This window comes from Tursiops truncatus, chromosome 2, assembly GCF_011762595.2.
Source record: "Tursiops truncatus isolate mTurTru1 chromosome 2, mTurTru1.mat.Y, whole genome shotgun sequence".
Taxonomy (NCBI): Eukaryota; Metazoa; Chordata; class Mammalia; order Artiodactyla; family Delphinidae; genus Tursiops; species Tursiops truncatus.
In genome coordinates, this window is record NC_047035.1 from 140,541,128 (window position 1) to 140,568,488 (window position 27,361).

At 44.3% G+C, this 27,361-nt stretch overlaps 1 protein-coding gene across 1 annotated transcript in view; it reads right to left on the reverse strand.

Moving 5' to 3' along the window:
* Positions 1–27,361, reverse strand: part of CPEB1 (cytoplasmic polyadenylation element binding protein 1) — a 100,233-nt gene that overhangs the window by 8,791 nt on the left and 64,081 nt on the right. Inside the window, exons 3-7 of the mRNA XM_019945980.3 lie at positions 17,385–17,573; positions 5,511–5,737; positions 3,463–3,715; positions 974–1,087; positions 569–658 (exon numbers count right to left, since the gene is read on the reverse strand). Of these exons, the coding sequence (XP_019801539.1) occupies positions 569–658; positions 974–1,087; positions 3,463–3,715; positions 5,511–5,737; positions 17,385–17,538 (838 nt within the window). The 5' untranslated portion in view covers positions 17,539–17,573. The remainder of the gene's footprint in view (positions 1–568; positions 659–973; positions 1,088–3,462; positions 3,716–5,510; positions 5,738–17,384; positions 17,574–27,361) is intronic.

A 27,361-nucleotide genomic window follows, 5' to 3' on the forward strand; every position in this document is an offset into this window, starting at 1 on the left:
GCGATGACAGGTCTGGGGCCAGGGGGTGGAGGTATTCCTTTAAAAGCCTAGTTAGACCACTGGCTCAGTTCATCGGAACACTTTCAGTGAAGATGGGGCAGAGTGAAAATAGCACTTGCTCCTTTCTACAGGGAAGGGATCTCATTTCAGACCAGTGAGAAATCAGATGCTTGGTCCTCATTCCTGCTAACTCCAAAGGGAGCTCAGAATTAGGTCAGGCAACAACGTAACTGGGAAGGAAAGGCAAGTAAAGGAAAGCTTTTCAAACGCCTCATTTTGAGAGGTCAGGAACGGCTGGGGTTCAGGTTTGGAGGGAAGTGCACAAGGCCGTTTCACAGGGAGCTCCAACCGCAGTGTGAGTTTGGACAGATGGAACATTGGCTCAGAAGAAACAGAAGGATGTGTGAGGTTGAGAAGGAGTGCCGAGAGCTGAAAGTTCTGTGCTGTGGAGTGCCCAAACCTTGTTATCATCATGCAGCTGTGACACCCCAGCGTCCCTCAGTGCAATTACATACTAAGGAGGGAAAAAAAGCTCCTACCATGTCTTTATTACCTTTAGGCATATTACCTTTGGGAGGACACCGGGGGTGCTTGCCATCCTTACCAGGCCACTCCACACTCAAAGAGCCAAAAACACGGAAGGTGTTAACCAATCCAGCTGCAAAGAGATGAAAAGAATGACAGAAACTGAGACACCATCCTCCCGAGGAAGGCACAGGGCCACTAGTATTCTCTTGGGCTCATTCTCCTTGACAGACAACTCAGAATTGACCTTTGGTCTCAGGTGACAACTGTATGCAACACACACAGAAGCACTGTAGGAGTCTATGAAGTGCACCTTTCCCATCACAGTTGCTCCTGTAATACCCTGTGCCCAGGCAGAGGTTCAGTTCTTGGCCTCAAGTCCAAGTTTCTTGTTCCTGAAAGACATGCCCCACCTTCAACACTTGAAGCAGAAGGTCTCAGGGCTCACCTTCCGTAATATCCCAAGGGACACCTCCTAGGAACACCTTGCAAGAGTAGATGGGGTTCTTGTAGTTCCGGGGAGGAAGCTGGCCACTCCAGGTACAGGTGGCTTCATTCACAGCTTTGGCAGAAGACAAAGAGAAACAGGAGTCAAAGAATTAACAAAGTCACTGCCCTTCTCTGTGGTGAACTTTTATCCAGGAAGGAGGAGAGAGGCCACAGTCCTAGTCTGGCTGCCTGGGACAACATCCGTGACTACTCTGAAAAGCAAGAAAACTTACACCTCACCAAACCAGTCAGCCCAGTATGATAACCCTAATTCACTAGTTCTGTCTCCACTAAAACTGAGAGGAATAGCAAACCAGATGTGTAGGGTAAAAATGATCACAACTCAAGCTATTTTCATACATATAACATATAACCAGAAAGCAGTTTTATCTAGTCATTGCTTGCAGTACTAATTAATTTAAATTTGTAATTATAGGCACACCTCAGAGATACTGCATGGTTTTGTTCCAAATCACCACAATAAAATGAATATTGCAATAAAGCTAGTCACACAAATCTTCTGGTTTTCCAGTGCATATAAAAGTTACATTTACACTATACTGTAGTCTATTAAGTGTGCAATAGCATTATGCCTAAAAAAAACAATGTACCTACCTTAATTTAAAAATACTTTATGGCTAAAAATCGCTAACCATCATCTGACAACACAGGGTTGCCACAAACCTCCAATTTGTATATAAAAAAACCAAAATGCAGTATCAATAGATTGGGAGTTTGGGACTGACATGTACACATTGCTATATTTAAAACAGATAACCAACAAGGACCTACTGTATAGCACAGGGGACTCTGCTCAATATTCTGTAATAACCTAAATGGGAAAAGAATTTGAAAAAGAATAGATACATGTGCATGTATAACGGAATCACTTTGCTGTACACCTGAAACTAATACAACATTGTAAATCAACTACACTCCAAAATAAAATAAAAATTTTTTTAAAAATGCAGTGAAGTGCATTTGTGAAGTGCAATAAAGTGAAGCTCAATAAAACAAGGTATGCCTGTACTTGAAAGTAAACAGGGCAATTTTTCATACAACATCCTAAATGCTTACTGGTCCAAATGGACCTTCTCCCCAAATGTTCAAATAAGGAACATTATACTGTTTCCCTGAACTCATCACTCACAGAAGTTAGGACATTGCCAATAAAAACCAGCACCAGCAACCCAAGATAAGAATGTCACAACTGTTCCAAGTCAGAACAATTCCCCATCATTTCCAAAGCTATCGTTATGGTACCTAAAGAGACACCACCGGGCCTTCTATCGTATCGGTCTTTAATCCTGTCCCCACTCAGTCCGTGCCCTTCCAGATCAGAGACTGACCTTAGTGGGAACTGGCTAGTCCTCGCCTATTTTACTCTCCTCCTCCAGCACTGGAGCAGACAGCTAATGAAATGAACCACCATTTTCATTCAGGACAATAACATGGAAGGTCATTCTCTAAAAGGCATAGGCCCAATGTGTTGCTACAGCAAGAAATTAGGCACCATCAGCAATATTTTGCAAACAAAAACAGAAGTCGATATAATGGCCTCATCCAAAAGCACAGTAAAGTCATTTCACAGGAAAACAATGGCAACAGAGAAAGTACAAACACAGATTGCCGAAACCATTAAAATAGGGCAGGAGCACTGCTAGGGAGAATGAGATCAGGTCTAGCTCTGTGAGTAGAAAGACAGACATATTGAAACCTATGGAAACAAAGGGAATGGAGAAACTGAACATTCATTTAATCAATTCCAGAACCTTACAATAGTGGTCAGTGAGCATCTCCCTGAAGCACTAGTGAACAATGACATATACAGCTCATTTGCTTCCGAGTACTGGTATAAGATGAACAGATTTAATAATGGATTTTAAGGTAACTTAAACGACAGAATCTAAGGGTTCCTGAGAGACCAGTACACCTGGGGACATCCCTTACCTTGGAGGTTGACAAATGGACCACCCACCCACCCCCAGTGCATCCCTGTGTATACCAATCAGACAGCCCTGGGGAAGAAAGCTCCAGCGTGGGTTGTGCGTGACATGTCTTTGAATTAGAAAGGGGGAGGGAGACAAAATTCTAGGCACCATTTCCAGGGTTTCTCTTGAACACATGCACCTGTGAAAAGAATCAAAAGCGAGAGCAGTGCACAATCTCCACAGAAGAGCAGAAGTCAGAGATGGATCCGACCCCTAATAGGCACAACCCAGTGTGCCAGATTATCTATTGTTCCTCTCTGCTCAGCCTCAAAAAGGTTACCGAGTGTGTCCGCATTAGCACTCACTCCTCAGAATAGACCACTCTGTGCAGAAGCAGACGTCACCATGCAGTCAAGTCCTCTTGTGGACAGTTCCCTAGTCTGTGAACTAAGGTCACTTTTATTCACTGCCCGAGAATGAGGCCCCAGGCCCCCAGCAGGCCCACAGCCACACTCACCTGCAGCTTGCCTGTGTAGCCTGGCCTCTCTCTCTATGCTGAAGGGGTCTTTGGGGGCTTCAAGGAGGTCCCAGGACGGCCACACAGAAGCTCCTGGCCATCTCTTTGATGCGCTGGTTGGGGAGGGCGTGACTGCAGCCAGAGCAGCTTGCTCTTGGTCCAGCCGGGACCCAACCCCCATCTTTAAAGGGTCTCTGGGACCACCCCCCGTCAGAGACAGGAAGGGCAGGGGAGGAGAAATTCGGAGGCTTGACTAGGGAAGAAAAAAGGAAGATAGGTTTTTAAAGGACAGTTGTTACAAAAGTAATAATCACACTATAGAAATTATGAAAAATACCAATATTTGATATATTTTCGTTTAGACTTTCTTCCTATCTTAAGATTAGCTGTCCTTATACCATAATTTAAACAAATTCTTTTCTCCCCAGTTCAGTCTTTTTCTCCACGTTGCCAGTCTTCATAACCATTTTTAATTAATTTATGATATTCTATTTCGGGAACAAGCTACACTCCACTGACCTATTCCCCCTACTGTTAAACATTTAGATACTTTGCAAGTTTTCAGGATTATAAATAAAAGCTTTAAACTTTATTTAAAAAACATTTAAATAAAACGTAGCTTCTTCATATTTTGTGTGTTCTCTGGTCAGATTCCTAGACGTAGAATGCCAAAATGCTTTCTATGAAGGTTCTGTGTTCTATTAGAAATATATGAGAACACAAGTTTCTAAAAACAACAAGCTTGTGTCAAGGCTCTAAATTCTACTAATTTAAGTGGGTAGAAATGATACCACATTATCAAAAAATAAACTAAAATAATCACTCAATAGAATATTTCCTGTAAGTTCAAATACTGCCTCTATTTCCTCTTCTGTGACTTGTCTGTTCATACCCCTTCATCAATTAACCTTTGGGGTGGGAATCAGAGAAAAGTTCTTTAAACGAAATCCCAAAACATTAAAGCTGGTTATGAGGCAAATTTCCAAGACTAAGGCCCATATAAAGTAATGAAAAGAATTATAAAAAAAAAAAAATATATATATATATATATATATATATATATATATATATATATATAAGCATCCCATCTAATCCCATTTTATAGGGGAATAAAAACTGCAGCCCAGAGAATCAAAGGAGCCCTGCTTGTAGTTACCTTTCTGGAAACACATCCTGAACAGATAAAACCAGGGAGTAGTGGGGACACCAATGCCAGCTTTCATATCCTAGGACAGACTGGCGGGAGGCAAGGTGGGCCCTAAGAGGTCATGTTATGAATGGGACGTGGCAACAACCAGCGTTGCCAGTCTTGGATACGGAAGAGAAGGGGGAAGGAAAATAGCCATTATACTCATTGAACAGTCAGCTCAGTGGCTTTGGTAGTAGAGAAGAAGGCTCAGAAGGCACCTTAAATTGAATTTTACTTTAGGATGATTTCTCCCTGCCATTCCTATATATTTACTTCTAATATCCCCTATTCCTCATCTATCGTAATCCACTTTCCAACTCCCTTTAGCACGAGTGCCACACATGTCACACGTGGCTGTAGATGCAGAGCAGGAGATGCAAAGATTAACTCTGAGACATTATTTCATGGATTCGTCATGGCCTCTGAAAAAGAGCTGGAGTCAGATCTGGATTAAAACCCTAGACCCACTGATTACTAACTTGTGATTCTTAAAATCATCAGTTAAAATATTTGAGGTATCATACATAAAGGTACATAAATGATATTGTTTAAAGGCTAAGAAAACACCCATGGAGGTCAAGAAACAGAACACTGCCAGGACTCCCATATTTATTTTTGAAACTAACTTTCCCAAGGGCTCTTGGAGCAACCTGTAGAGTCCTCAGGTCAGGTCCCGAAATGTACTGCTCAATGCACATAATGGGTATACGAGGCACCCTCTATTCTGTCGAGGATGGAAAGCTCTATACATGTCTCCACACCTCCCATCATGCCACCTCGCGGCCTGCATTCTAGTGGGCATGCATCCCACCTCCAGCTCACGTGCTCTCCCCACGCCACTCTGCAGCAAGTTACATACAATCAAATCTGAGAGATGATCTGATCCAGAGCTGAAGCCACTGGTGTCTGAGTCAGAGGGGCTGCTAGAACGGGAGTCCAGGATGGGCCGGGTGTCCAGGCGGGATCCTCTAACGGAGGGTGCTGGAAACTTGTCCACCAAGTCAGATCCAAGGGGGTCCAGAGGCAGGAAGCTCAAGGGGGGTTTCCCCAGGACACTGCCCAATGGATTGTGGAGCATGCTCAATACTAGGAAGAGAGAAAAAAAAAAGGGAGGAAATAAAAAGGAAGTCTCATGACCTCTTCGTTTTCTTTCCAGCCAAGAGCCCTTGCCTTTCCCTCCCACAGCCACCCAGCAAGATGGACCAAGCCACGACCACCGAAAGCATGACAGAGCCGCAGTTAAGAGTGTAACGAGCAGACAGACACCCAGGGTCCATGAGCGGAAGGGACAGGATGGCATTCTGAAGACCCAAGTTCCTGCTGCAACAGAAGCAGCAAAACTCCTGCTCTCTGCCACCCAGGCTTGCGGGTCAGGGCCAGCATCTGGGAACCTGTACCACTGGGGACCCTGGTCACAACTGCTATTAATGTCTGGACACACATGCCCGTGTTGCCATAGGAGATGCCTTCAGCACAATTAGGAAGCCCAAACCATACTCCTTCCTTACTATGTTTATTAGAGGAACTCCCACCTTTCTAACACTACATAGCTAAAATACAGAACTTCATGGCACATCCCAGAAGTCTGGTAGAGCATGACATACCACCTCATCTAAGAGATTCCTTTATGCAAAATTCTAGCATATGCAGATTCTCTTCTATGCACCCTTGGACTTCACACATTTAGGATGGAAGCAGAGTGATGCTGTGGTTAAGCCGGCTCTGGCTTATGACAATCTTGGGGTGAAACCCTGGGTCTGATGCACCTTTATATGGCTGCGTGCTCGGGGAAGCTCTCTGAGTCTCCATTTTCTCATGGCATCTTGGGTGGAATACCAACTATTTCATAACATTGTCAGGAGGGTTCAATAATTAAGACAGCAGATGGAGTGCTCAGCACAGCAGTACCCAGTGCACAATATTTAAATATTAAACATCAAAAAAGAGTGAAGCAGAGGCCAGGAAAGATAGGGGAGGTAAAGAGGACGGCAAGGGAGAGCAGCATTTTCCCACACTTGGCCTTGGGGAAATAAGGAATCCAAAGCAAAGCAAAACACCCTTTTATCCATGAGGAGGGGGTGGAAGAGGGCTTTGGCCATGGAGCTATGGTGGCACCAAAGCTAGGTAAGAAAGAAGCCTATTAATCTGATTTTGTTTTTTCATCTGGAGAAAGGGGAAAACATCCCCCTCAAAAAGGCTGTGAGGTGAAACCAAAATAATGCGTTTACATATGAAAGTGCTCAATAAACGGTGGCTGTGACTGGCCCTACCTCATAATTACTCACCAGTACCTGAGTGAGACACAGGTCACCAAAGCTGGTTTTCTTTCAGGGTCCAAGTCAGCCTGAAAGTCAGCCTGAATGTCTGGCTGGGGCTGTGGTGAGCCTCCTGAGGCAGGAATAAACCTCTCTAAGCATGAAATCAAAGTGAAAGCATTCTTTCAGGGTATTCATGACAGAGGGTATGTGCAAGATCAGACCAACCTGCTCTCCGTTGGCCAACCACCTCCCTCTCAGCTCAAAATAAGGTAGGTGTATCAATTTTTTTTTTTTAATGCAGGGAATAGTGTGGATGTGTTTATTTTATTGTGTTTATTTATCCTTGATTTTTAAAGAAACTGTCCTACTGTTCTCCAAAGTAGATGTACCATTTTACCCTCCCACCAGCACTGATGAATTTCAGTCCCTCCACATGCTGGCCAACACTCAGTAGGGTTGGTTTTTTAAATCTAGCCAGTCTAACATGTATGTGTGCTGGGGAGGGGGGAGCTTTACCATCTTCAGCAAGGAGTTTATTACTTAGTTTATGACTTCCTTTCTTAAGGAAACATTCTTTTAAAACTAGGACTTTCAAAGCAGTTTCCCAAGCACAGGCACTGAATATGCACAGGTATGCTGAAACTAAGTGTCCCTCAACGCTTAGATTCTGACACCCATCAGAAATACTTTTGTCAAATTTCTCAAATATTCCTGACAAACCCCTACCCTCAATGAAACACCGAGCCCAAGCCCCTGGAATTCACGCCCTGAGAGGGCAGTAGATGTGAAGATTTATTCCAGGCTCCTACTTGGTGCTGCAAGACGTGTCAAAAAAAAAAAAAGCACTGTGAAAACTAACATATCACATGTATTGGTCTTAAAAGTGGTACCATTGCCCTAAGAGGGCCTCACCTTTCTTCACATTTTACGGAAACAAGGTTAGAGCGGTGAATGATGAGGTAACAATCACATCATAGAGAGCTTCGAAAACCAAATTAGGGTGTTTAGATTTTATCCCGAAGGTAAGTGGGAGATACTGGGGAGCTACCATGGGGACAGCCAAGGAGGCTGAGCAGGGACACTGGGGAGGACAGTGCCGGTACCCAGTGCCCGGCTGGGACTGAGTATTAAATCACACTTGGGTGACTCTCTCCAGCAGCATCGGGAACCTGGGTGGACACTGCACCCATACAGGGCTGCAGGTTTTTCCCAAAGAGGGTGTGAAGGAGGAAATGAGACAACAGGGTTGATGGTCCCAGCAACAGAGACGAAGAAGGGGTCATGCATTACAGGTGAAAGACAGGAGAGAGTCAAGATGCTGGAAGCAAATGGAGAAGCAGCAATGGCCATGTGCTGACAGCTACCAGAGGAGGGGAGGGGCAGACAGGAGAAACAGGAAGAGGGGAACAGTGAAGTCCAAAGTCCTGAGGACGGTGCGGCCCAGGGTGTGCGACCACAGGTGGTTGAGGTGGACTGTGTGGAGGCTAAAATACTGGATAGGTCATTCACGTGGACGTTAAAGGGACCCACAGTGACAAGTGGGCCTGGGGTTAAAACAAACCAAAAACACATATTGAGATCTTCAGAAAAGGGAAAGGACTGGGGAATTGGTAAGAAGAACAAAAAGAATGACCCTGAGGTAGATAAGGCTGGGAGAACATGCAGCCTCCACTTGAGAAAGTGACATCCTGAAGGAAAAAACCTTCAGCGGAGGCAGAAGTTGGCAGGAGCGTTCGCCAGAGACAAACAAGATAAAGGGCAGTTTGTTAATCCTAGGAAGGGTGGCACAGCAGAGCTCCAAGAGTTGTCAGGGAAACACAGCATTAAGCAGGATGCAGAAAAACGCTCAAGGAGATGGCTGGCCCAAAGGACTTGTGTCAGGGGGGCATCAAGGAGGATAAATATGGGCCACAGTAACCACGTCTTTACCCAAGATTTTAAAATAGTGTATTTGAAAGAGTCAAAAAGCAATATGGGTGCCAGTGTAGACCACCTTTCTCATTTACAACAACCTGTATTCATGACTGTGTTGATACATCTGTTCTAACACCCACAAATCCATCTACCTCAACTACTAACCTACAATTTTTTTTTTGACATGCCCACAAAGGTATATCTTGAGGCTTTGTCAAATTCCTGTGTCAAAGCTAGCGATTATGTCTGTAACGCTCCTCTAATCTGATAATAAGCCTGTCTAAAAAGAAAATGGCATGACAACCCACAATGGCCACTAATGAACTCCACTTCCTTAAGTGCTCAGAGTTCATGGTCAATCATCTGTTCTCCAGTCTGGAACAGGTGCAGTCAAGCTCCGACCATTCACTAATAGCAGCTTCCACATGCTGCACATCTAGTATATGCCAGATACTGTGTCAGAAGCACTTTAGGTAAATAATCTTCCCTGCATCCTAAGAAGGGGGTATTATTACCCCATCTTAACAAAAGGAAACCAACGCTTAAAGGGCAAGTGTTTGTAGTGAGTCTGTCAGCTAATTAGTGACAGAGTGGGACCCAATTCTTTCTGATTCCTTGCTTTATCCTTTGTAACACACCATTCCCTACTTTTTTTTTTTTTTTTTAATACTCAGGACTTTACATCTTCTTGTCTTCATGTTCTTGACACCTCTCTTTTGTTCAAATTCCTGTAAGACCATCAACTACAGACAAGCCATCTCGGGTTCCAGAGGTCAATACCTTGGGATCTAAATCATCCAGGTCTTAAAACTTCTCTAGGACCTTGCTGCTCCAGGAACTCATTAAAAATGTATCTTGGGCCCCACTCCAGACCTACTGAATCAGAACCTGCATTTTAACAAGATCCCCAGGAGATTTGTGTGCACATTGAAGTCTGAGAGGCACTAATCTAGAAAAATCTGAGGCTTGCTACTTCAAGCTTCTAATCAGTCCCCTTACCACACCCCAAAACCTTTCGTATGTAATTAGTTCCTTGACTTAAAAAACTGTAGGTTATTCAAATACAGCTCTTACAGCACAATGGCAACTAATACACAGGAGGAAAAAAGAACCCAAGGTGGCTATGTAGGACATTTCCCAAAGAGTCTGATCTCTGAAACATGCCCCCCAACCCCCCCCCGGTGTGGGGAGGGGGTGCTGGAGGAGAGGAGGGAGGGAAAGAGACCTAACCAGGAAAAATAATTAATATTAAAAAAATTGGCATGGACTGTGATAATAGTTTCAGGAAAAGTGACAGCCAGAAAGAAGCTGAACATTGTGAAAAACATTCAAGACAAGAACTCTGTAAGCTTATATCAAGCAAATACAAAGAGAGCGTGGGCCTACTGCTTGAGGCAGACAACTGCTAAGAGACAAAGGAGAGAAAAGTGCTATTAAGGACACTACTGGGTCACCAGAAAAAACTGGAATATGAACAACAGTTTAATGAGAGTATTATATCAATTTTAAGTTGACTGAAGTTCATAGCTTTTGCTATACATGAATGTACGTTAGAACATTATTCTTTATGGTACAGGAAGAAATTATAGAGAGAGATATACATATAGAGAGAGAATTGCAAATGATAAACCAAATGAGGTAAATGTCAACAACAGGAGAATCTGGATAAATGAAATACAAAATAAAAATTATACAAAGGTTACTTGTATTTCATTTATCCAGATTCTCCTGTATTTGTGACTTCTGTAAATTTGAAATTTCCAAACAAAAAAATTTTTTTATGACCGAAGGAAAACCAGTCAATGCCCATTTGACTTTCTTCACCTTTTTCAAGGCAACTGATCCGACCAGAAAACAGAAATCAAGCACAACCAATAGGGACTAGAATCCCAGGGGAAAAAATGGTAACTGAGTACCTTTGGAGTCTCTACCTGTAAGAGAAATCATCTTCTTTTAAACAAGCTTTTTAAAGCATCAGAAACACTTGCATAGATATTTGCAGACACACATAGGTACAAAGTTCTGCCTTCTCAACCAAGCACACCAAGGGCCATCCTTACCACCCCACTCCAGCAGTAATTAGCTCAACACCTGGCAGAAAGCAGGTGATCAACGCTTGCTGAATATGAATAGTACTGAAAGAAAGGGAGTATCATATCCCTAGGAGCCAGTATGCTCACTGAGGCTACTCCCCTTCTATCAAGGTTATTCAGTTTAAGGACACAGTGCTGACTGAGATGCTATTCAGAATTAGAGGGGAAAAAACCTTAGTTCATCCCAGCCCAGCCCATCACCAAAACAGAAGCTGAAAGTACTGTTACTTGCCATACCAAATTTGTGACAATATTCCTTCCACTAGTTTCAAATACTTTCTTCAAAGAGAACTAAACATATATAGATACAGGCTGAAGAGAGTCACTCTCCCTGGGATCCTCACAACCACTGAAATATACTTCTACATTCAAATACAAGGAGCAGGGAAGAGTATCCACTGAACACTAATTCCAACCACACAGGAAAACGGGAAAGGGACAGTGCTGTCAGACAAACATGAAACATCAGAGTGTACCAGAATTAACACACCTGGGTCACATCAGCACCTCCACATCAGTTTCCTGCAAATATTAAATTGGAAGAGGCCAAGAATACAGGAGTTTGACTAGAAGATATAGGGAAGACAAGAAAACCTGTATCAAGAGGCCAAGGATTTTCTAGGTGGTTTGATAGTTTCTTCAACCCACAGAAGGAGCCAAGTTCTGGAAACTGTCACTCATGGTCAGATGCCCTACAGTGACCTGACTGGCCCTCTATATAGCCCAACCTCACAAATGACCTGGCTATGTAGTTCTCTGAGTATCTACAGATCAAAGGGAGGAAAGCAGCAGAGACAGTGGGCTTCTTGGAAAGGTGGGACCTCGTTTCAAGAGACAGAGCCTGTCTTGCTCCCAGCTCAGCCCATGAGACTATACTCCCCTATATAAGGTTGCTGAGTAAGGAGCATTGATTCCCACCAGCTGGGAATCAGGAGGGAAGGAGCAATCACTTCTTCCTAACTTGAAGTATAAAGTATACCTCCTGGGAAGACACACTCTTCAAGCCATATAACCCAAAATCCAGTGGAAGTGACAGGTTCCTTATGCTGTAGGCCAGTGACCGATCTCAAACTACACTCCCCATCGTACGGCATAGAACTTCATCAAAGTCAGATGTCGAGTATTAACCTAGATGGACTAAGCGGGGGGAGAGAAGTCCCATAGTCCCTTTCAATGGTGGCCAAGGCCCTGACCTCTTTGCTCTGCTCCTATCTTGACCTCTACAACTCAGGGATCAAAGGAAGTCTGAGGTTTACCAGGTGCCTCCAGCCCTGGTGGCCAAGTGTACGGCAAATCCTTATCTTCCAAAAGTGACTAAGAAAAACAGTATGCTCTCCCTGGAGCACAGGCACCCATCCCCACTCACATGCCGGCAGGAATCCGCATCAGCTACAGACAGTTCTAACAGAAGTCACGGGGAGAAGAGGACCTGGCAGAGGGTTCCAGCTCATTAATGCTACCTCAGAGGGTACAAGAGACCAAATCAGCAGTAATATTTTTAGACTGATTGTTAACTTTCTCCACTTTCACCCTTCTGTGCCAGCTCCTGTGGGTTTTACAGCTGAGTCACTGCTGGAATTTTCTGAAGCCTTCCCCAAGAGTACAAAGGCACCCAAGAGTGATGGCGGCAGCAGCAATGGCAGCAGGAGCCAGGCACCGGATGCCTGCACTGCAAGACACTGAGCTTGAGCTCAGCTCAGGGAGAGCCCAGGCCTGAGACATCATAGTCTGTCTAACAGGAGTAATCATGGGAAAAACCCAGACCAGGAGCCATTATTTCCAGCCCGAGACACAAGGCTGCACCTGGAACCCTTCTTCCCTATCCCAACCCTTGGTCCTGGGTTGCCTGCTCAAAATCTACCTAAAGGCATAAGTGAGGAGCACTCATTGCAGGTATAACAACGCTCTCTGCCTATGACCCCAACCCTGCAACTCTACAACACACCCCAACTCAGGCGGTGATCCTGCGAGTCTGAATTCCCTCCACCAACTCTGGATCCCACAGGTCCAAGGTGGTACCCGACATAGCCTTCCTCCCCGATCTTGATCACTGGACAAGTTTCATTAACCTGAAGAAATGACATGCTCAAGTCCCATGTAAGGTCAGCAATACTCGGTCCCTGGACCCAACCACCTCAACTTCTTTCTCACCTAGGAGGTACCACGTTGTCACACTGCTCCTCAGGCCCTCCCTCCTCTCTGCACTAAAAGCTATTCTCCTCAGTAGACTACCTGACTCCGTGACAGAATTCATGCTCCGGTGTATGAAAAAAACTTTCTGTAAATGCATCATCATGCCCTAAAAGCTATGAGGGCTCAGAGATACTGATCACTGAACCATCGGTCCGTCCAGATGATCAACACAAGTAGGAAGCAGAAGAGAAAGAGACTTTGTCTGAACTCTGTAGTTCAAACTTACCCGGAATTAACTCAGCACTCATCATTCACTCAGTAAATACTTACTAAAAAGACAGGAGCCAGGCTCTGTGCTACATACTGGGAATATAAGCAGTGAAGACTTGGACAGCTGAGGTAGATTTGCAGGAGAACTTGTTTGGGCCCAGAAGTCCATGTTCCACAGAGAAGGAACCCAACCCTACTTTGAACGTTGCCTCAGAAAGGTTATTTGGAAGTAGAGCAGCAGCAGAAGCAAAATGCTGAAGCAGAAGCAAAATGCTGAAGACTCCCCTCTCATCCCAGGCTGATTCAGCCTGCAGACCAATGGGGAGCCTGTAAGTGACAAAGCACAGGGAACATCCTCTTCACTGGTTAGGGCAGAAGTCAAAGAGGGTGAACAGGTTAATCTCCAAGGGACTTCTAAGGAGAGTGGGAGGAGACAGGACACGTCCTCTGGCATCCTTAGACTGAGCGTCTGGTCTGCCCACTGGGCTTCTGCACAAGGCCTTCATTAGGAGTCCTTGTTTCCAGGTCCCCTAAAGTAGGTTCTCAGTCACCCCACTTCCTGCTGAGTAATGCTGCATGCAAGAGTCACCGGGGGAAGGCAGGAACACAAATGCATCGGGGGGGGGGGCACAGCTGATGAGCTGAGACTCAGGGTGAAGAGGGAGTCAGAACTGTCTCGTGCCCTAGCCTTGAGGGACCCCCGGCAAAGGAAAACATCATGGCTGAACAGCCCTGGAGTTGTATATACAGAGATACCTTCCCGGAAGTGTTCTTGCTCAGCACGTTAGGGTTCTGCCCACAGGAACACAGGTGTGATAGGAAGCATAAGAGGCTTGGAATCAAAGAAACCCAGGCTCGAATTCTGGCCGTTGTTTCACCTTTGGCACTTCACGAGCTCTGTGAGCATTATTTCCTCATCTTTCAGATAGGAACAATAACAGTACCCATTTCGCAGGACTGTGAAAGCACTAAATCATGTGATATACTTCACATAGGAAGTAGTCGATAAATGGTGATCAGTCACTCTCGCCCCCATCCCAGGACATTGAGGATCGCTTTCATAGCCCTCCTGTTCCATTACAAGACTTAGGACACTGCAAGTAAGACAAAGGTAGCCCCAGACACATGTCACTGGGGTCACCTCTAACATTCATCTTGCCCTGATGGGAAGGAAGGCCTCCTTTCCCAGCGTGAGACGAGGCCTTAGGGGTAGGCAGAGTCTAGAAGGGAGGGACCTCACAGAGTACCACACCCAAACCAATTCTGGCCTCACAGGCACAACTCTCGAAAACAGATTACACCCCAGGGTCTTCCTGCAGGCCTCCCAGGCCAATGAAATCCATGTAGCAGAAGGACCTTAGCCCCTGGAGACAGGTCTCCATGTACCAGTCTCATGCTGAGAATCCAATGAAATGTTGCCCCAATGCCAAAAAAATCCTTAAGGGAGAAAATGAAAGCCCCCAGGCACAGCAACTATCATGCTGCATTTGGTATTCGTTCTATTTCCCCTTGATAGTTAAGGGGATTTTTAAGGGCAATAATTTTATTCGTTGATGTATCTTCAGTGCCTGGCACACAGCCAGTGCTCAAGTATTTGTTGAATGAATTTAGCCAAGATTTTTCAGGCAAGAGCCCTGCTATCTCCAACCTTGCCCCCTACACATTGCTGAAAACTTAAAGAGTTGTGGAAAATGGTCAGATGTAAACCCATAGTCACATGGGGCAATATATCCCCCAGCAGGGCCAAGGAAGAAGCTTGCACCAGGCGCTCCATGCAGAGACAGCAAGCTACCAGGCTGTCTGCAGTGATGACTCCCAGACTGTCCAGAGCTGTTGAAATACCTCCTCCCTCCCTGAAGAAACTGAGCTAGTTGGTCTTCAGATGGGGAGGCAGTGTAGGCACTGGAATGTGGGCTGCATGTTCCTGCATTGCTGGCAAGGGTGCAGCTGGCTGGTGGGAGGGCTGCGTCCTACTCCAGGAGGCGGCACCCTCATGTGGGCTTTCCAAGAAGGCCCAGAGCTCAGAGAAAGGAGAGAGATGGCCATCACCACAGCTCCCAAGGATAACGTGGGGATCAGGGATGGCTGCGCCCTCAACCCTCGGAAAGGAAGACATACACACACTAACCCTGCCCTTGGCTAAGTCACACCTCTGGGGCAACTCTCTGGGTTCCCATGAATGCCAGGGCCACAGATTACAGGCCCTCCCTGATCCAAAAAATCATGTAGTGTTTATTACCTAAGTGCCTGACACAGAACATGGAGAAGTAAATCCACCCCCACTTCAGAGACAAATAACTACAAACAGGCCTTTCAGGTGGTGGGGACACTGAGGAAATTATGGCTGGGCCCAAACTATTTTTTTTTTTTTTTTTAAACAGCCTAATTTCAGAATGACTTTCAGGCCCTCTCCAAGCCCCAAGTTGGCCCCTCCTGCATTTCTATTTGTTATAATACATTTCAGAAGGAACCCTGCAGCTAAGAGAAACCAGAGCCAAATAAGGGCCACACCCAACGTGATGCCAGTGAGAGACACTGTCTTGGTCAAACACTGATCACCACAGACACGTGCCTGCCTCCTGGGTGGGCTCCCCTGTCTTTTGCTCAGATACAGCAGTGAGGGTGGGGACAAGGTCAGCTTCACAGGCCCCCCCCCCCGCCGGCTGGCTTCGTAATACCACATAAAAGAAACTACCACTACCTCCATGCCAAGATCTCCAGGCACAGGATACCAAACAGTGACACCACACTTCCCAGCCCAGGGAAAAACCTGAGTCAGCTAAAGGCTGGTACTTCAAGAAATTCTACCTCAACTCAACTAAGGTGAAGCTCTTCCCCACCTGCAGCCAAATAAAAAAAATCCACCCTCTACCCCCAATCAAATGGGATTTACCAAAAAACCGGGCATTAAAATGCCAACAGACACAACAGTCCCAGGCTCTGCAAAGCATTCTAAAAAAAGACCTGCGCCAAACAGGGTGGAGGCCAGAGAAATCAACAAGACAGTACCTTGCTGCCATGACTGCCAGCTTCTGGAGATGGGAGGAAAGGAAGGATGGCAGGCTCTGTGAACCCCACTGTCAGCACCAACAGCAAATGGCCGCCCCCACCCCCCCTTTCCATCTTTTTAAAGTACCTGCTGCCAATATTCTTTTTATTAAGGTGTAATTTACGTAAAGCGAAATACATAGATTTTTATGTATAGTTACAGTATTTCTTAAGTTCACATTTCTTCCTGAATACTCCAAGCCTTGCATCTGGCCAACCCTCCCCCTTGAACCACAGGAGGGAAATAAACGGGCAATGGGAAGGTCTGAGCAGAAGCAGTTCAAGGGGTTGCCAAGAAGCCCCTTCAACTTGTCCCCATCGAATCCTTCCAAGATGACAAGGGATCCTAAAGGGGAGTGGTTCTTCCTTCATCTACTTGGTCACCCTTAACACAAAGAAAGAAAAAAAAAAGCCTCCGCAGCTGAGAGTTACTCCACCCCACTTACCCTGCTTACCCCTTTCCAGGATCAATGCTCTTAACCTTATGTTAAGCCAATTCCAATATCCCAGTATTACCCAGCCTCACTTATGGTTAAAATTCTTCCCTTGCCATGATTCAGGGACCATCCATCCTTCACACATAGCTCCCTAGTTTTAAAAGCCACTGAGAAATAGAATCTGGACATCCAGTAATCAGCCCCTTAAGTCCCCTCCCCCACCTAAAAGTGTTTTGCTTCATCATCTCCAAGACAGGCCTGGGCACTAGGGGGTTAGCTGGATCTTTTCTGCATAAGACTGTCACCTTGTGGACCCTTCTCGGGGCCACCTCAGGTACAGACTAACAACTCCAGGGAATTTATCAGGGTAAGTGGAAAAGCCATGCCTGCTTTTACAAGCAACCATCTGTCCTGCCACACTCACAGCCAGCATTTCCATCTTTTGCAAAACAGCTCCATGTTGTATGGGGAGGGGGGGAGATGCAAAGGTGAACAGAACAACTGTTGCTGTGGATATCTTCACTCACTACCCCATACACCACCACCACCACCCCAAGCCAACTCATTTTCTGGCACTCACCTGAGTGTGTGCTGCTCTGGGCTGAAGAATCTGAGTCCTGGGTGCTCCAGGGTCGGTCCCAGCCTGTGAGACTGAGGGACTGCAGGCCAAGGCACAAGTCATTTGCATCTGGGAGGCCACGGGAAGAATCTTGCGCAGAGGTGGGGAAAAGCATCCTGCTTGTAACTGTTTCTTCAGAGTCCTGGAAGTCTGCTTTGGACAGGAGGACAGCAGAACCCCAGAGTTAAGGGCTGTTTTCCCCAGTATTATCAACAATAAATAATATTAATAATAGTTTCCTTAGGCTCAAGGACCAGACATCCAAGCTGGCTGGATGCTGCAGCCGCTGCCCCTGCACTTTTGGGGGTATCAGAGGAAGAGCAGTTGCCATACAGCCCCCCTCCCCACATACACACCCCTATCCCGTCTGCATTACAGACTGGGCCAGCATGTGATCAGGCTGCTGATGCTTCCCGCTGCCAGTGACATCAGCCGGCTGAGCCGTGCAATAGAGAGCGGCATCATCCCTCACAGAACGGGGGAGGAGCAGGAGGGGACGACAGGGAGGAGACTTGCCTCCCAGGGAAAAGACAGCACAACAGCTACTTGGAACAGTCCGGGTGCAGTGCCGGTAAGTCAGGGTTGCGAGGCAGCGCCCTCCGGTCTACAGCAATAGTGGCCAAGCGGCCCTCAGGCACGACTGAAGTCCTCTCTGCCGACAGCAAAGCCAAAGCAGCAGACTGCCTGCTTGTGTAGCTCTGCCCTCCTGCCCCTCCCTTTCCCTCCCTCTGCTCTCCACCCCCCAAACCCAAAAACACTCTAGTCCTGGACTCTCTCCAGCTGCTTGCTCAAGCCCTGGTTTTGCAGCCCGATGCAAAGCTTCACAATTCTGCTAGCAAAAATCTATGTGCTCCAAGTGGCCCCTGAGCAGTACCCTGACACAGCAGTGTTTACCACTGAGGATGGGACAACCTTCAGAAAAACACTGTACACTCAGACCCTGGGGAACAACACTTGGTGCTCCAGGCTTGTCAGGAGCAGCTGATCAGAGAAAGGGGGTCAGCTTCGGCAGGGGGAGGGGGAGTCACTGGGCAACCCACATGCCAGAGTAAGATCTGTCCTGACTAGGATACTCCCTGCTCCCAAGTTCCCTCACCCCAAAAAGGATGGGCATCAATCACGAGCAGATACAGCAGGACCAGCTCCTCCCTCCTGCAAGTGTAGGTACAGACTGAGGAAACACTCCCAAAACAGTGTCTGACAGACCGAAATAAGAGAAACAGTCTCAGAAGCAGGACTATGCCTTATCAGAAACCCCATGTGCAGGAGTTCACATCACCTGTCTCTGTCAATACTGTTTCTCTTGCTTTTCCAGGAGCACTCAGGATACACTGGCCAGCTGTAAGGATCACTGATGCCTCTGGCTGCCCAGGCCCCCTTCTCAGGGGTGCTGCCCAGGACCAAAGCCCTATTTCGGTGACCACTCACAGCTCCAGCACCAAGTCCAGCTCTGCCCAGAGCTTCTGGAAACTGCCATTTCCTGTCTGCCAACATACTCTCCTGCATCAGTCCTTTTCCAACATGCCCTCCAGTCACAAGGCTTCTTCCTCAGAAAGGAGGGTAAAGCGAAGGTCCCAGCTTCAGCGAGCAGGCTGCTCGCACCTAGACCAGGTAGGCAGCACTCCACCCTGCTTGTTTTCCCACGTTACAAGAAGAAGTAACCAGATACGGGAAGCATGCCCACCTGGGACCGCCCAGGACAGGGTTACGAAGTGGGCAGAGTGGAGGATAATGCTGTTATCCACAGGAACAGCTGGCCAGAGCCTCCTGAGTATACCCTTCTGTCCACAGGCACTCAGGCATAGCCTAGAGGGGGAAAATGGCCAGTCTGTGGGAGGGACTCCTCCCCTTGGCTTTTTTTTTTTTTTTAAGAGCTTTGCTGCTGTGTCATCCATCCACATTATTCCTGTCTGGCTGTAGATACTCTGCTTGCTCCCTGTCTATGTCTATCAAAGCCTTCTTCACCACTGCACAGGCTGAGCAAGAACTCACCCATGCTGGTGTCGCCCCCACCCCAGACCACTCCCTCCTGCTTCTCTGTCCCCCTTTCCCCTAAGCTAAGGATATACTTTAAAAATAATCCATATGTATTAATTATAAAAACACAATGCTTCCTTTAAAAAATCCATATTTAAGTACCTATTCCCCACCTACACCAGCTATCTATGTAGTCCCTTCCACCACAATGTGAGCACACCTACAACTAGAAGCAATCGTTCCTCCCTTCCCCATCTAAAATCAGGGCATTTGTGGATATGGGTACCCTCATGCCCCAGGCAGAGAGAATCTAATCAACTATACTCTTGCTACCCAAACTACAGTGTGGCAGACCAGCAATATCAGCATCACTAGGTGCTTGTTATAAACACAGAATCTCAGACTCCACTTGAGACCTATGGAATTGATCTACATTTTAACAAGACTCCCAGTTGATATTAATGCACATAAAAGTTTGAGTAGCACTGATCTATACAACTACCATGAACTTCCAAACCCAAGCAGAAAGACCCCAGGCCTGAGCAGCACATCAGTTTAAGTCCATTTAGAAACAAATGGCTACAAGCATCTAGGAGCCTGGAGATCTAAATACAGTGTAACTCTCTCCCTTTAATCCCAGCATTTCCACTAAGACATCACCTTTTTATCTTTATCCAGACATTCTCCATTCCACTGTTTCTTTTAGGTAAAGGCTTGCACTACCATTGTAGGATTCTTTCACTAGTTCCTCAAATTAATAGAAGACCCTGTTAACCCCTTGGTGTGGCAGGCTGGGAAAAATTAAGTCGCTTTAGAAGTCTGATAGACCTTGCTTTACTCACCAGGTCTGCCACCGTGTGATCTTGGTCAAGTTACTAAACCTTTCTGAGCATCTTTTCATCTGTAAAGCGGCAACAGCAGCTACCTTTCAGGTGTTTTGCAAGGATTACATAAAGCATTTGGTACAGTGTCTGGCACAAAGTATTTTATCAGTATGTTGCTTTTAGTAGATGACCACATAAGTTATCATCCAAACGAAGGCACTTTTGAGAGAGAAAGGGGGCAAATATTAATAATCATACCAGGACAGCAAGCTTGAACAGAGACAGTCCTAGGTGAACTGGTAGGCACGATCACTCTTATCTGCGGCCATTTGTGTTCAAAAACATTTTACCCCAAAAAGCCTCTTTTCTAATGGCTTCCTGATCCCAGCTCTCCAAACATGCCCATTCTGTTCTACCTCTTCTATCTACATTGACAGGAAGTCTGAGAAGTTAACTGTCAACACAGGATAACACTCAGTAAGTTGAAAGGTCTGAAACACAAAGCCTGATTTTACTAAGTAAAGCCCATCTTTGCTTCTCAAACTCACACCTGATGCTGGACAGGAACTTGACCCTTTTTATGGGAGGATATTCTTTATAACCTTTAGCCAAGCACAAACTAGACACTCCGAAGATACTAAAAACTGGGAACGAGCACATGATGAAGTGAGACTTCTCCTTCTAAGGATATCTATTTGAATAATGTCTCAGCTTAAATGCTTTCTACATCAACCCTAACCCTAACCCTACACGTTTCTCTATCAGTACCTACACAACATTTCCGATTTAAGTTTCTTAATTTGGTTCAAAAATTTAAAAGCATCTCCCTTTGAAAATATCAGTTATCTTCTTTATAGTTAATCTCTCAAACTTCTTAGCAACTGGACAACTCATGGAAACAAGTAAACTGACCCAAAGTCTGCCACAGTCTAAAATACAGTAACCCCTGGCAGACTCAAAATGCAGAGGTGACCCAGGGGCTCTGGCTCTAGGGCTCAGAGTAGTATAGCCTCAACTCTAGTCATTTCCATCCTCAGCATAAGAACATGTCTGTCCTCTGATGACTCCTCTGCCAACAAAACTTAGCATGAAGCTGCTCAGGGTTCTCTGCAGCTATCATTCTTGAGCATCTGCCAAGTAGGGAAATGAAACAAGAGCAGAGCAGTAAGCCCCCATTTATGAAACCATTAAGTCAGGTTCCATTGTATAAAGGTAGATGGTGACTGCAAGAAGTCTGTTGAGGCCCCTGGGAAACCAGAGATGGCTTCACACAGCAGATGCATCAAGAGCTGATCCTCGGCAGAAAGGGACCTGGTTCGGAGGAGGTAATAGGGGAGAAGGTAATAAGCAACGTGTGTTTGGGCTAGCCAAGCCAGGAAGAACTGAGAACTGAGGAATATCAAACTGATGCTCAAGCATGCAGTGGAAAATCTCTGTACACTCTTAAATAAGAAATAATGTGGTAGAGGGCCCAAGATGAACCAGAGATCCAAGCTAGGGAGGCCAGCCAGGGAGGTAAGGGATGAGAGGAAAGAGAAGGAAGAAGACGGCAGAACAGCTGGATAAGGAGGGAAGAGGAGGAGCTGGGGAGCAGGGTAATATGTTAAATGACGTAAAGCAGACTACAAAGTTGCATCTGTATCGTGATTATATAACTATGTGAAAATTTTGTATGTTGACAGATGATGGTGGTAAAGGAGTACAGAAAAATACAAACAGTTTATGTGTGAGGGTAGCAGGCTGCTAGTGGATTTACTGTACTTTAGTTATTGCACAAACTGTACAACGAAAGCCGTCTTCTCCTTTCTTTCTCTTTAGACTTTCAACAAGCGCACTAGTACAATTTGTACAGCAACCACACTTGAAATCTTCTACAAAATCTCAACTTCATCTCCAAATTCCAGTCCCTGGGAATAGCAAAGGACATTGAATCACTTGTCTCCATTAAATTTCTTTTAAATAACTGACCTTACAGTCTGTTGAGGCTACTTAAATCAACGATATATGGTTCCTGAAGTTTTAAAGAGCCCATAAAGTAGCATTTCTAAGAATGTATTTCTAAAAAGACTGTTTGAAAGACTATTCCCCTGCCCCCACACCGCCAACTCAAGAAAACAGAAATAATTCTAAACATCCATTTTGACAATCTAAAGAGAAAGAGCCAACATGCAAGAAGTCAGACATCTGCCACGATCATGTCAACTGTTGTGTGCACTGGGGCCCTTTAACCACTCACACCAGGGGGACTGAACGTTTCCCTAAAGCAGTACTTCTCAGACTTTCATGGGCATAGGAATGACTTGGGAATCTTTACAACACTGACTCTAACTCAGTGGGTGTGGGTCAGGTCCCAGAATCTGCATTCTTAACCTACTCCCAAGTGATATCTTACACTACTGGTTTGCTGAGCACACTTTGAGCATTAAGAGTTTAAAATGGTCTTCCTGCCCCAGACTCTCTTCCAGGTAATTCATCCCATTCTTACACAACACCCCCTCTTCATGGTGTTCATTCTCCTAAACAAGTGCCCTTCAACGGCTCCCTGTAGCCTCTCAGATCAAAGCCAATCTCCAGGCTTACTAACTTTCTCTCACACTATTCATCAAACTTTAAAGGCTGAACTTGAGTCAATCACAACTCCCTGGAAGTTCACACTCTAAGAGAACCATGTACTGTTAACCTGTGTGTTAATAACAGTAGTTCAGAAGAGAGGGAATGCATGATGCCTAGGATGTTCAAAGAAAGCTTCCTTATAATTTCAGCTATACTTTAACCACATTACAGATTAAGGTATGAGAGGTTATTAGGTTTACTTTGTACTTCCCACCATAAAAATATGATCATTGGCTCATTTTAGTCTCAACCACATTAATGATCTTCAAATGAATTCTGTAATTTATTTCAAAGCAATTTCTATAATGTTTCTGAAAATAAATATTAACAATGTTTAGATTTTAAAATGGCATATAACATGTTTACATACCGGAAAATTCAATATTATTATTTTTTTTTTTTTTTTTTTTTTCGGTACGTGGGCCTCTCACTGTTGTGGCCTCTCCCGTTGCGGAGCACAGGCTCCGGACGCGCAGGCTCAGTGGCCATGGCTCATGGGCCCCGCCGCTGCATTGGCACGTGGGATCTTCCCGGACCGAGGCATGAACCTGTGTCCCCTGCACTGGCAGGCAGACTCTCAACCACTGCGCCACCAGGGAAGCCCTCAATATTATTAAAAAGTCATTTCCCACCAAATTGATCCACATACTCAATGCAACCCCAGTAATATACACGCCTTCAAGCAATTCAATGACGACATTTTTAACAAATGGTGCTGGAACAGCCAAATACCCATATGCGGCGGGGGGGGGGGGGGAATGAACCTTGACCCCCCTACCTCACACCATTTACAAACATTAATTTAATATTAATCAGAGAGACCTAAAAGTAAAAGTTTTAACTTTTTAAAGCTTCTCTAAGAAAATACAGACTATCTTTCTGACCTGGGGCGGGGGGGCCAGGGGGATGCATAGCAATGTTTCTTACGGAGGACACAGAGAGCAACGATCATTACAGAAAGTTTTGATACGCTGGACTTATCAAAATTAAAAACGTCTGCTCATCAAGACACCATTAAGAAAATAATTAAGTAACCTACAAAATGGTAGAAAGTATCTGCAACCATACCTGACAAATGGCTAGTATGTGGAGTATATAAGAAATATTAACAACTCAAAAGTAAAAGAAAAAATCAATTTTTAAAAGGGCAGACAAATCTTCAAAAGGCATTTCACACAAAAATACAGAACTGGACAATAAGCACCAGAAAAAATGCTCAATACCATTAGTCATCAAAGAAATGCAAATTAAACCACAATGAGAAACTACTACATACCCACCAGATGGCTAAAATTAAAGACTGCTCCACAGTTTGCCAACATTTGGTGTTGCCGATCAGAACTTCCATATATTATTTTATGATGGTACAATCACTTTTGAAAAAGCTCTGCCAATTTCTTATACAATTATACATATACTATCCTATGACCCAGAAATTCTACTCCTAGGTATTGAACTAAGAGGAATGCAAGTGTATGTCTACAAAAAGACCTGTACGTGAATGGTGATAGCAACTTTATGCATAATCACCAAAACCTGGAATGAATCCAAGTGACCATTAACAGAAGAATAAAATGTGGTGTATACATACATATACTAGAAATTACTCAGCAATAAAAAAGAACAGACTATTGATACATACACCAACATGGATGAATCTCAATTACACTGAGCGAAATAAATATGACAAAATGTTGACTGCAGAGTCTAGGTGATGGGTATTATGGGTGTTCACTTTATAATTCATTCATGTTTTCTGTATGCTTGAAAATGTTCAAAATAAAACGCTGGGGGAAAATGAAGTTAGACTTTTTCTGACTAAAAGCAGTAACTGGTTTGATGATAAAAACCAACTTCATTAAATTAGATTTTATGGTTGACATTTTCCATAAACAGAATGAGTTAAGATCTACAGACCCAAGGTTTTGACAAAACATAAAGCAAGTGATAAGATAGAAAGTATTTTAAGGGAATTCCCTGGCGGTCCAGTGGTCAGGACTCCACACTTTCACTGCCAAGGGCCTGGGTTCAATCCCTGGTAGGGGAACTAAGATCCCGCAAGCCACACGGCACAGCCAAAAAAAAAAAGCATTTAAAAACACTGTATTCGTAAGGGCATATTTTTTAACTTAACAGCCTTTTAATTTTCTCAATCCTTCAGGTAATGAGTTAAACAGGTCTCTAAGTGAAAGAAAAACATAGTCATCTGAAATCTCCATAAGCATTCTTGGAATACTTCCAAAAAAACTGAGAAATTCAATGACTGATGCCTCAGGTAACAAATCTTTTCACAACTTAGATGGTTTCCAGTTCCTTCTTTTCAACAAATATGAAGGAGTGAATGGAACTGCTGGCAAGTAAATGACTAAAAATAATGATAGATGACTGATTCTTTGCATACAAGTCAAGGAGTTCAAACAACTGAATGACACTGCTCTATAACAATACCCTCATTTCCCATCTACTTATTTATGTGAACAAGTTTACTCAGTAGGGCACAGATCTATAAAAACAGAAAAGAGGAATGTATTTGGTGTTGAAAACGCTGAGTCATTCTGGCAATACGTGAGTCATCCAAAATTACATGAGTTATAAAAACGCCTCATTTCTCTCATTAAAAAGCATTTCCAATAAAGTCTTAATCAATTGTCCTAGCAATCAATGGCCACAGCAATCCAAAACACTTACAGCCTTTTAGTCACAGGAAATAATTTAAATTTTCAATTTATGTAGTTTTTGTTGCAGAGAAGTATAACACGTGATCAACAGAAGACTAAAACTGTAAAACATTTCATTAGTATAATGTTCTGTGGGAGAAGTAGACTAGAAATACAAGTAAAGGAGAAAAGGAATAACGAGAAATTTCCCACTTTAATTAAAGAGCTTTAACTTTAATTAAAGAGCTAATTTACAGTTTTTTAAACAGATATTATGGATAAAAATCTCTACAAATTTTGATTCCACTGGATACATTTTTCGATGAAATTTTAGACACCAAGTTAAATGTGCAAGGAGTACATTGTATTTTTTTAAATGTTTTTTATTGTGGTAAAATATATCTAACATAAAATTTTACCATTATAACCATTTTAAAGTGTTCAATTTAGAGGCATTGAGTACATTCACATTTTTGCGCACTTATTACCACTAACCATTGCCACAACTTTTTCATCTCAAATTAAAACTCTGTACCCATTAAATACTAACTCCTCACTAACTCTTCCCCCAGTCTCTGGTAGCCATTTTCTGCCTCTGAATTCCATTATTTCAGGTACCTCCAAGAAGTAATGTCATGCAATATTTGTCTATTGCGTCTGGCGTATTTCGCTTAGCAGAATATCCTCAAGGTTTATCTATACTGTAGCATGTATCAAATTTTCCTTCCTTTTTAAGGATGAATAATATTCCACTGGATGTATGTACCACATTTTGTTTATCCATTTATCTGTCCATGGACATTTGGGCCATTTCTTTCCACCTTTTGGCTACTGTGAATGAATAGTACTGCTATGAATATCAGTGTACAAATATGTGTTCCCGTCCTGAGTTCACTTCTTTTACATATATATACTTAGAAGTGGAACTGCTGGATCATACAGTAATTCTATGTTGAATATTTTTTTAGGAACCACTGCATTATTTACCACAGCATCTACACCATTTTGCATTCTGCAAAGCGTAAGTGTTTCAATTTCTCTACATCCTTGCCAACACTTGTTATTTTCTGGTTTGTCTGGGCTTTTTTTTTGTGAAGGGCGGGGGACAATGACCATCCTAATGCGTGTGAACTGGATCTCACTGTGGGGTACATTGTTTTTTAAAAATTGGATAGATACAAATGTTTGAAGACTGCTGCTGCTTAGTCCATGAAACCCCAAGATCATGTTTTTAAAAATTTCCAACACCCCAGGTTTTTGTTGAACTGTTTTTCTTTCTATACCATCCAAGTGGTCCTAATGGCAAATGCCATCTTCTTGCTGGATTCTGCATCACTGATTACAGTGATGGTCCACAGATGGGCATCTGACCCAACCTGGGTCATAATAACTCATCCCTATGACTACAGAGACCAGTCCTGGTATGGGCATAACTCAAGCCAAGCTAATTGAGACTTTTTCCCTAAGATTTTTCTAACTGGGTATTGGAAAGAAAGAATCATTTCCTGACTTCATGATGCCAGAGGATGTGAACACAGCCCCTTCCTTAGATAACAGAAAATTATGCAAAAGGAGAAAATGAAACTCACACTGGAAGAGAGGCAGCAAAGAGATACAACCTCAACAAAATTTCTTCCTGTTCTGTGAGCTATATACCAACAGCCTTCCAACACATCCCACGTTTTGCTAAAGTTAATTCTAATTAGGTGTTTGATCATTTGCAAATAAGAGTGTTCTGTGTAATTCAAGCCCTTCAGCAAGGACTGACCAAACAAGTAATTACTACAGGCAGGATGAGTATCTCTGGACAAAGCCCCTGATGCCGGCACCAGATGAGAGAGTCAGCAATAAAGGAAAGCAAGAAAGG